Raw genomic sequence first — 11,639 nt, 5'->3', positions numbered from 1 at the left:
CAGTGGATGTACATGATCTTTAGTTTGCTAGTTATTACGAAGATTACTTCAGGAAATCGCGACGTTTTCATTGTTACCAAGGTGGTTGCTAGGGACGCTGCTATCGATATTATTTCTGTTATGTTGTGTAACTGTTTAATGGTGTTATTTTTATTGCTACCCCCTTCCCCGTCAATGTATAGTGTTGGTCCACAGCCTAAACATATTAGTTTAACAAAATCCGCATCTAAAGATAGCCTACGTTATTTCCCCCCTGTGCAATTCCAGTCTCACATCTCACAGCACATCGTCATTAACAAATACCGGAAACAGACCGAAAACATTTTTTAAAAATAATAATAATACCTTATTCCGAGTGTGCTTGCTTTTCTCTTTGAAAGTCATCACACAACGGCATTGTAATACACGGTTCGGCTGCATTACATATTACATATCTGCCGTAGTTCTATAGAGCCCTGATGAGAAGACAAACATGAGGAACTGAAAACGTGACGTGGATCATATATATATCAGCCATTAAACAACATCTTACATTTCTTTTCACACAATACGTCTCCTTGCAGTATCAACACTAATTCGGCTCACTTTTATATTTGATCCAATTGGTAGATAGGCTGTATTTACACCATAAAGGTGCACAGCTGATATAAAGGGACACCTGGTGGTTAAAGCATGTTATTGAATTTAATTATTTTTATTATTAGATATTAATACGATCCCTATAAAGTATATTCATTACTCGTTATTCTCTACTAATAGTTAATTAAAGACTGTATGTAATGACTATTTTGCACATCCCTTTCAAGATTTCAAGATTTTCTAAGGTTTATTGACATATCATATAGGCCTACACAACTGTGGTGTAGTTCTGCACTGAATGAAAAACTTGGGTTGCAGGTTCCTCAATAGTGCATTACAAGACATCTATCAATATTTGTGCATACCTCCAGCAATGTTAACTATGTTGAAGCACTTATTTTAACTGATATTATACATAATGTATTATACTCTTATAAGATGTATGTAGATATTTCATCTCCGGCCTTGTCAGGTATTGAACAATCAATAAATAAAGAACACAGAATTGTTGAATATAAAACACAGAATTTGTGTGATTATACTAAATGATTTTCAAATAAACACAACTGCATATTTAACTGCTACACATGCTGATGTAACGCAAATGTTCCAACTTGGGATCAATAAAGTGGTGGACGCGGTGGACCCGTTCAAATCCAGTTTTGGACAGTCTGCCGTGGTTCCATCCCATTTCAAGTGCTGAGAATCGGCTTAACCCTCGGAGCACACTCTCCAATCACAGAGCTTGAGGACTATCACGGGTTTGTCAAACAGAGCACATGGTGTAGTCCAAACGATAGCTGGGGATTCTGGGTAGTGTAGTGTCTTCTGCCATCCTTTACTCCTGGAATGGACGCTCACATTACCTTTAACGGCAGCCGACATAAACGAATGCCGTGCTTCCATGAGCGTCAAACCCCGACGCAGATGGGAATACATTGAAATCAGTTGAAAGCTATTTGCGTCCCTTTATGACGCTGAAGGAGCCTAGGAGCGTCACAATTGGACGCCACGGACACTGACCAAACGTCGCTATTGGACGCTTAGGGAGTGAGAGTGAGTTGATACAGCCAGCAGCAGGGGAAACTGACGCTGCTGGCGGGTCCGCGAATGTCCGTCGAATATCCAACCTAAAACTAAATTCACCGCGGTCATGCACCGGAAGATATTCTTGAGTTATACGAATTATTAATTAGTTCTAAATCACAAATCCTTTATTTTCCCGCAACAGGGACATTACATTATTATTATTATTACAGCAGCAGATAAAGGGGGAGAAGAGAACAGACTTACATTTTAAGAAACAAAAAATTGCCAAGTATGCAAACGTTATTAATAATAGGAGATCAGAATAAGTAAAACACAAAATAGCAGATTAATACACCATGGTACAAAAAAGTAGCAGTATACTGTATAATATATTTTTTTAAAGGGACCATATTGAATTAAAGAGGTAGCTGGTAATGTATGCCAATTGTAATAGAAAAATATTATACTCACTTACTTACTTTAATAATATCATTGTGTGATTGTTATTTGCTAATGTGTATCTACTTTCACTTCTTTGCTAAACTTGAGAAAATTCAGTTTGAATTAATCTTTTCTTTTAGGGAAGTGCTATACTTAATCACTGGGGGAAGACTATATTCAAGCAGTTGCTCAGCGATGGGGATTTTTTTATTTCTTGATATGGAGTTACTTTACTAATAGAGATATCTTGAAAATCGGCAACCCCCATTTCATAAATTGACAGCTACTTGTGATAAGGCTCACACTGTGGCATCCCATGAACTTGACAATATAACAAACAAGAGTGGATTATTTCATCAAATGTAGGCCTTAATTCAACATTATCATCTTTCCTTCAATAAAATATATATTCTTTACAAAAAACAAGTGATAAGAAAAATGCAGATGCTTTACTAAATAACCGATATATTCATGTGAAAATCCAATTTATACAATGTCCTGCATTCAAAATGGTAACTGATATATTGTTAGGCTGCTATGTTAAGATTGAGGTTGAGCTCGATTTAACTTATTTGTAAACAAGCTCAAGCTATAAACCAAATAGTGGTTAAGTATTTTGAGGCCCCAGTCCCGTTCAAAGGTTCACACAGTACATGTGAGCTGATCTGTTGGGAGATGATTAAGGGAGGACAGAAGAAAAAACTAGTTTCAAATAGTACACTTGGAAGGGAAATGTCTATGGAGCCGCTTAGAAACTGGGAAGCAAACTCTAACTCTGCTTAATCCTCTATTAAACTCTTAATTAGACTATCATTTCAAAATGTAACTAAGATTTGAAACTAGCAATTCTAAACATACTCTTAAAAGTGGAATGTTTATGGAGGTAATAAATCAATTGAGACCAAGTTCAGTTTCTGATAGCCTTTTACACACTCAAAATCTTTTCAGTAACCAGTGAGTCGCCCCCTTCTGGATATTACAGAGAATGCAAGTTATATTAAATCTGGAAAACCAATGTTTTTTTTTACTTTTCATTCATTTATTTCTGTTATACTTGAAATGCACTTGAAAGGATGTACTATACTGCATGTTTGTAAAACCATACAACAACATATGCATGGCTCATATGTAGATGATTTATATTAATATAATTATCCGATGGTGCGACAATGTCCTTCAGCCTCTTTATGGAACATAATCTAAGAACAAAATAAGAGCTAAAATCTTGAGATAGTGACTTTATATTTTTGAATTTTAATGTTACCATGAACTTACAAAATCAAAAAAAACAAATGATTGAAAATACAATATAGAGATATCTTGAAAATCGGCAACCCCCATTTCATAAATTGACAGCTACTTGTGATAAGGCTCACACTGTGGCATCCCATGAACTTGACAATATAACAAACAAGAGTGGATTATTTCATCAAATGTAGGCCTTAATTCAACATTATCATCTTTCCTTCAATAAAATATATATTCTTTACAAAAAACAAGTGATAAGAAAAATGCAGATGCTTTACTAAATAACCGATATATTCATGTGAAAATCCAATTTATAAAATGTCCTGCATTCAAAATGGTAACTGATATATTGTTAGGCTGCTATGTTAAGATTGAGGTTGAGCTCGATTTAACTTATTTGTAAACAAGCTCAAGCTATAAACCAAATAGTGGTTAAGTATTTTGAGGCCCCAGTCCCGTTCAAAGGTTCACACAGTACATGTGAGCTGATCTGTTGGGAGATGATTAAGGGAGGACAGAAGAAAAAACTAGTTTCAAATAGTACACTTGGAAGGGAAATGTCTATGGAGCCGCTTAGAAACTGGGAAGCAAACTCTAACTCGGCTTAATCCTCTATTAAACTCTTAATTAGACTATCATTTCAAAATGTAACTAAGATTTGAAACTAGCAATTCTAAACATACTCTTAAAAGTGGAATGTTTATGGAGGTAATAAATCAATTGAGACCAAGTTCAGTTTCTGATAGCCTTTTACACACTCAAAATCTTTTCAGTAACCAGTGAGTCGCCCCCTTCTGGATATTACAGAGAATGCAAGTTATATTAAATCTGGAAAACCAATGTTTTTTTTTACTTTTCATTCATTTATTTCTGTTATACTTGAAATGCACTTGAAAGGATGTACTATACTGCATGTTTGTAAAACCATACAACAACATATGCATGGCTCATATGTAGATGATTTATATTAATATAATTATCCGATGGTGCGACAATGTCCTTCAGCCTCTTTATGGAACATAATCTAAGAACAAAATAAGAGCTAAAATCTTGAGATAGTGACTTTATATTTTTGAATTTTAATGTTACCATGAACTTACAAAATCAAAAAAAACAAATGATTGAAAATACAATATAAACATCTGAAAATCAATACACTGAACTTTTTTTTTATTTTAACTTTTTCTTACACAGGGCAACAAACACAGAGAAAAGACAATGTCTGGATGGCTAGTGACTCTGTTAGTCCTCTTTGCTTTTCTAGATCGCAGAATATGTTTTTTTCACAAACATTGAGCCTCCCCCCCTTATTATACTTTCAAATACAGTTCACTAGTCAGGCATTTGCAAGACGTACAGTACAAAGTGCCCAATAACAAGTCCTGGAGCTAACAATTGCATTGAAATTTCAATCAAGCATGACTGCAATCCACCACTTTGTATACAACGTCCCCCCAGACTCGACATCCCATGAACAAGAGTCAATTGAGACTGAAGGTGTACCAGATGTATTGAAAGGGTGTGAAAAAAAGATGGGAAGTGAGACCTGGAGATTCAATGCAATTTGCTGTCAAATCAGTGCACAAGTTCGTTATGGTGAAAAATCTCAAAACACTCCAAGATCCAACGGCAGAAAAAGATCAACATCCTCGGGTGGAAACCCAAAATGCTGCACTTGATCCAATAACATGGTTTTATTCAGAAAATATGAACATTAATCTATTATAACTCATGGCCTAACACCCGTAAAATACAATAAATTGTTTTCATTCCTTCTGCACACAGAACAAATAAATCTCTTCTTCCAGTCATCATCCACTAGTTGTTAACCTTGCACTTTGAAATACATGGTCCTTTTGTATTCTTGTTGTCATGGGGGGAAAAGGACATACAAGTATGGTTTAGAAAAAAAATCTAAAAAACAAATATATTAGTCTGGAGGAAAATAGAAAAAATGTCCATAGATGGGCGAGGTGGTGTCTGTGGATTTGGCCAAATAAAAAATAAGCTAGAAAAAAAAAAGACTTGTTGTACCCTGGTTGGTGGGAGCTGGAGGAGAGGGAGGGTCTTTGTGTCCCAGTTGGTGGGGGAAGTTAGTGGTGCTGTGCAATCCTCTCGTCTTAACCCCCTTTGCCTACCACTCCTTCTTTTTCTCATCCATGGACACTCCGCCAGGTCCAAGTGCCACCACCAGCAGCAGACCGCCGATGACCGAGGTGGTCTGGAAGAAGTCGTACTTGAGGAAGTCGTGCATGGGCTTGTAGGCGGGGACGGTCCAGAAGGCGTTGAAGTAGATGTTGATGGCCAGAAGCCAAATGACGAGGGTCAGAGCCGCCAGCTTGGTTTTGAAGCCGATGGCAACCAGGATGATGAGGGCGGTTCCAACCATGTTCTGCAGGATCTGTGGAAGAATGTTTAAGTAGCTGCGTGAAGATCTGCACGTTACAGAGTGCGGTTATCATGTAAAATAGACATATCAGTATGCAAATTCATTTGCAATGACTCACTGAACTAAAATGAATAGAACCTCAAAAGCTTAACTGTTGTGGAAGGTTTGGAAAGTGAATGTGAGTCATCCTAGTACATTTCATTTGTTTTATACTTCTTCTACCTCCGTCTTCCCTCTGTCAACAGAATTGTCATTTTGACTCTGTTTTTTATACAGATTTAAACAACCAAGACGTATTGTGTTAATTATTTAGCACTTACGGTGTAAGACAACATATGTTACCATTGAGAAGAACCAGGCTAGCCGCTTCCGCTGCTTCCAGCTTATTATAAATAACTTATATTCACATAGCACACAGACATGGGAGTAGCTGCGTTACTCTTGGCAAGAAAGTAAATAAGCATATTTCCTAAAATCATAAATGTTTTTAATTGAACTCTTAATCTAATTATGTTTATGTCTTTATCGATATGTTTTTGGTGGCGTTGCATTGGTCTGAAGATGTTATATCCATCCATGTTAAAACTGTTTATGTTGTTGTCAGTACTCACAGAGAAGAAGTTGGAGTCAAAGTGCAGCAGAGTCATGAACATGAGCACTAGCAGTACTCGACCGCCCAGCTGCATGTACTGCTTTGGAGAGCTCTCTCCCATGGAGGGCACTCCAGCGAACATGCTCTTTCCTTCCGAACGAGACTCGGCCAGCAGCAGCAGCAGACCCCCTCCGAGGGCGAGGTTTCTGGGAGAGGAGAGAGGAGGGTTACTTTAGGACAATGCCAGTCATAAAACATCTGAAAAACACACAACATTGTACTAATCTTAAGGAACTCATTAATGACACTCAGAGGTTGATCAGTGTGGCTGCAACATGTTCTTCTTAATATTATGAATCTGTTATTTTTTCCAAATAAACACTTACTGATTTGGTCACGCCAATCAGAGCCCATATTGATATTTTAACTTACTTTAAAAGTAACCAGTGCTAAACAATTGCATAACTTCTCCTTCCAGCACTTACATTTGCCCTGACTTCATACTAACGACCAACATCACATGAATTAAAACATACAGAAAGCAGAAACAGCAAAACTCGACTGTAGAACTGTATTTATGGGATTTCTCTGATGGCTGTAGACTGTTCTGTCCTGTTGATGTTTAAATAAATCGCAGGTCTTGCTCACAGTAATGAATGGGTTCTGCTTGACAACTGAGTCGCTTTTCATTTAGTACCATAGCAAGTGAAAATGTCCAATGCTGCACTAAAAGCATTACATAGTGCCAAATGAATTAGGTTAGTTTTGAACTGTGAACAGGAGCAGTACAATTTAAAATTCAAAATGTGTATGTATATTAGCATCAAACAAATGAAACAGGCTTTTTATGTCTAGGAGTCAAAAAACAGGTCAAACCAGATGTAAATATTCCAATAAATACAAATAGAGTTTGTTTTACGACTGACACTTACCTCATCAGAAATTTAAGATCCCATAAAATGCTGTATGCAACAGTCTGGTAGGGGTACAAAAATAAATAAGGATTAGTTACAAAGATACATTGCTTGTGTACAATAGAAATGTAATATGATTGTTCTCACCTGTAGCGCTATGATGCCAAACAGTCCAAAGCAGGCATACTGTACAAAATTTCTACTGAGGATGAGGACACAGCCACCTGTTTGTTTTTTTTACACACACACACACACACACACACACACACACACACACACACACACACACACACACACACACACACACACACACACACACACACACACACACACACACACACACACACACACACACACACACACACACACACACACACACACACACACACACACACACACACACACACACACACACACACACACACACACACACACACACACACACACACACACACACACACACACACAGCGTTGGCTTTCAACTTTCTTCTTTATAACGACAAATTGAAATACAACAGTAATAGTTATAATTTCTCTGTTAGATCATAGACATCACATTAAAGAACAGCATTTTTGGCAGAGAAGTACAATGGTTTCTAGATTTGGCGTATTAAAAGTGAAGTCACACTGAGTTGTGTGGGTGCTGCTTTATTTAACTATTTAAAAATAATTTTAAAAAATGTATTTGGGAGGCAGTTTTCGATGTGTTTAATGAGTTCAGGGAGGCATTTTCACACTGCAATTCTGAAGTGATCCGTGGACAGGTAAGCTGCCTTTTAGGCTCATTCAAGTCTTGTCATTTATCTGTGACCTCTCTAATCTGCTTGATGGTTTACGACCCAGAAGTGAAGTTCACTGTGTTTGTATCTATTGCACAACTTGTGTGGAAACAATTGGGCCGAAAAGCACTTTTGTCAATTTTTCCTACTTTATACATATTTGCCCTGAATCATAAACCTATTTAAATGTTTGAGAATGCCACAAATTGTTTTTCATATTGAAACTGATGTCTTACATTTTTGGTAAAGCTCTTAGCTTCCACTACTTCAAGCACACTCTTGTATTGCTAGCATTACAAAAGCAACATCCTTTGGTTAGTGTTGTGTAATACTCCACCCAGTAACCCGACCAAAAGATGCCACTTCTTACTTTCAAAATCTAATATCATGTCCTGACAGTAACCTCACAGAGCACTGCCTCCCTTTCACTTACCCAGCTGTCCTACGAGGTTAAGCAGCACAAAGCACGTGGCCAGGAAGTAGCCACAGCTCCAGGTAACCTCAATGTAGTCTCTCTGCTCGTGCCACTGGAACCACATGCGGATGCCATCTTCCAGGAAGGTGCTGATGAGACAGAGACGTGCCAGGTGCGGCAGGTACTGTTTTGTTACCCGCAGAAACTGGGCAAAAGAGGAAGATAAGAGGAGAAGTTATTGACAAGAAACAGGATGGCTTATTGTGCAAAGAGGAAGATTCAAAGGATGTGGTTTCTGAGGCTTCGCTGAGCTCGTCTCCAACAGCAGAACTCAGACGTAACATTACTGGGTGCCCAAGCTGTAACACAGAAAGCTGAATGTCACTCAACTGTATTTGACAGTCACCTAAAGACTCCTTTAAAAAAAGCCAACAATATTAACAAGAGTTTAAAATCATTAAAAGAAAATAAGTCATCAGGCCTGCTAGTAATTATTATTTACATGGCCAATTATATGAATGGGAATCAACCCACAAGGCGAAGTGAATGTCGCAACAGTCACTTAACACTGAATTGCTGCCTTGGATAGGCTTAGCTGGCAACAATTAATTCCAGAGAAACCCTAGTGCCACATAGCACTGACCCTTGTAAAAAAGGAGAGCGAACACCATAACCTGAAGATATGGCAGATGGTGTGCTTCCTGTGGAGAACGTTTTTACTTTGATTTAGTAACCCGGGGAACTGCAATGTGTAACATAAGTACACAAAGTGGATCAGTGTTGGTCTTTTTACCTTTTAATCCACTTTAAGACTAAAGTAGCCCGGTTTGACATAGCTGCTATTTAGATGACAATATTGATTCTTTATCATTTCATTACAACAACAACTTTTTATTATAAAATGTTTAAAATTAAAAGAAGAGGTAAAGAGGTCAATCTGTACATGATGTTCTACCCATTCAGAATACCCATCTTTAATATTCAAGCAAAAAACAAAACCTACAAAGGTATACTAACTGATCATACAACTGCTTATGAACATTTTTGCACCAATTTCAAAAGGCAGAATGTTCCCAGTGTTTAAGTTCTTTTGTTGTCAACAAAATAACAAATCCTCAAAATACCCTAAATAGCTTGATGGTAAATTATTTTTAGTTGAAGTGTGATGAAGGTTTAAAAAAAACAATAAAATACCCTACGATCTTTTCTCAAACACAATTCATGAACTGATCCTTAGATAGTATAGTGACATAGTAGAGGTATAGTGTACTGCCCACAGCTCCTCCTACTGAGCAGTCCACATCAGCACTGTCAGACCCCGGCAGCCTATCAGTGTCCACCAACTCCCACTATGACGACTGCTATTTGGTACATGAATGGATGAAGTGGGAGCCAATCCGAGGTCGCTGCAACAGCCTAGAAATAGACCATTTTGTAAAGTAACGTGTAAGAAACATGTTAGCTTGGGTCAAAATGGGCTTGCAGAGTTTGTTAAGCAAATGAAGAAAAAAAGTGCAGGTTCCCTTTTTCTGAATGTTTTACAATACACACTCGTGATAGGAGTGTATAACTTAATCAGTTGTGATTAGATTAGGGAAGAGCTACAGTGTGTGGCATATCGATTGAGTTCAGTCAACACAGCTGCCATAACAGACACAAAACGTACTCTAGTACTTGATGATTAAACTGACAGTACTACTAAAATGAGATTTAAAAAAGGTTGCTTATCCAGCAACAAAACAAGGACATAAATCCAACACTACTGCACACAACTCTTTTCAGCCAGACTGCAGTAACTTTTAAAAAGGACAGAAGGTACAAGAAACAAAATCAGAGCTCTGGGACTTTTTCCAAATTCTTCACAGGACCATGAGTGACACAAACCTGACATCTGATATTGATAACTCAGCTCAACTCTAATAGATCAGAGCATTGCCTGAAGTCATATCAGTACAACAAAAACAGACAGACACAACTATACAAGGCAGCTGTTGCATGTTTTAAAAAAGTGAAGGTAATGTTTATATTCAGTTATTTGGTGAGTTGTGTGGAGTCAAGGCCACATGCAGAAGCTAAGATTAGGAAAACCAAATGCTTCTGAGATATGTTGCAACTCTAAGCCACCAGCAATGTCAAACACTAACGGGGTTAAAACCAAATATGTCTAATAAGTATTAGCCAATAACTTGGAGGCTAAGCCGAGTAATTTCCCAACTGCTGTCTGGCACTGCCTGGCTTAGATATTACTAATAAACCAGAAGGAGACGACAAGATAACTATCTGGCACATATATGTAGCAAATTCCTCATTGATATTGATTAAACTAGGTTGTTCGCTCCCAAACATATGTCAGTTTCATTCTGTCTGTGTGAAATAATAATGTTAGCCCATGGACCCATCTGGAGACACATGACAACACCTCAACCAGTTGTCATGCAAAAACATTAGCGTAAATAAGCATGCTAACGGTAAAAACACTTATTGAAAAGGCTTCACAGCGTTCCAGGAAACAGTTAGGAAGAGCTGACGCTACTTCATGCAGAGAGAAACTAGTTAGCCGCTACATGCTAACAGCGGCTAACTGTCGTGCTAAAACTGAAGTTACCTGGTCTGCCACGTCTTCGGCTGTGTTCATGAGTTCTTCCTGCCCCATGTTTCGTTAATATAACGATTATTTTTAATAAGTAAAGATCAGCGCAACACAATTTTGATGTGTTCGGTATTTTTTGCAGGCAGCGTTTGAACTGCTCCTCCCACCGGTTAACGTTATTTACTTGAAGATTTCCCGATTGCCTGAACGCAGAGAAAGGCCGCCTCCGCCCCACAATGCCCCGCGATTTGACGAGTGAGAGCCCCCCTAGATGGTACTGCAACCGCTGTATGCCACGTATACTGATCCGTACAGGGGCTTGAACCAGCTTCAGTGTTGTTTACAGGTTTTTATTGATGAAATGAGCACAGGATTATTATCTTCACCTCACCTCAATTCATTGTTACCATAATCTGTAGAATGTGTCTTTGTTCAGCCTTGCAAACGCTGCACACTGTAAAGTAGTTCATATGGATGGTTTCACTTTTTGGACAGATGTTCATTCCTCTTTGCTAAAAATGTTTATTATGGTCTATTAATCCTTTTATGAAAGTAACGCTGGCACATTTAGTAAGTGACCTTTGGCAATTGAAGTCTATTATTTTTACTTATCTTGTACTTTAATACAAGTTAGATTTTGAATGAGTATTTAGACACTGATGT

The 11,639-nt window shown here is 37.9% G+C and overlaps 1 protein-coding gene across 1 annotated transcript; it reads right to left on the bottom strand.

Moving 5' to 3' along the window:
• Positions 1-2,955: 2,955 nt before the first annotated feature.
• surf4 (surfeit 4) lies at positions 2,956-11,242 on the bottom strand. Its single transcript, XM_034095904.2, has 6 exons — positions 10,992-11,242; positions 8,405-8,591; positions 7,340-7,416; positions 7,211-7,254; positions 6,298-6,484; positions 2,956-5,698 (listed from the first exon to the last, which is right to left on the bottom strand). Exons 1-6 carry the CDS (start codon positions 11,037-11,039, stop codon positions 5,432-5,434), a joined length of 810 nt encoding a protein of 269 aa, XP_033951795.1. The 5' UTR covers positions 11,040-11,242; the 3' UTR covers positions 2,956-5,431.
• Between the last annotated feature and the right edge of the window lie 397 nt (positions 11,243-11,639).

Source organism: Pseudochaenichthys georgianus, chromosome 12, assembly GCF_902827115.2.
Source record: "Pseudochaenichthys georgianus chromosome 12, fPseGeo1.2, whole genome shotgun sequence".
NCBI classification, from domain to species: domain Eukaryota; kingdom Metazoa; phylum Chordata; class Actinopteri; order Perciformes; family Channichthyidae; genus Pseudochaenichthys; species Pseudochaenichthys georgianus.
Note: the sequence above shows the minus strand (reverse complement) of the source record. Positions and strands in the feature narration are given on the sequence as shown.

Excerpts from the sequence above, each read along its gene's own strand:
- surf4 (XM_034095904.2), bottom strand. The coding sequence starts at position 11,039 with ATGGGGCAGGAAGAACTCATGAACACAGCCGAAGACGTGGCAGACCAG. Across the intron at positions 8,592-10,991 it reads CCGAAGACGTGGCAGACCAG|TTTCTGCGGGTAACAAAACA; the intron begins GTAACTTCAGTT and ends TCTTTTGCCCAG. Across the intron at positions 7,255-7,339 it reads TTGGCATCATAGCGCTACAG|ACTGTTGCATACAGCATTTT; the intron begins GTGAGAACAATC and ends TACCCCTACCAG.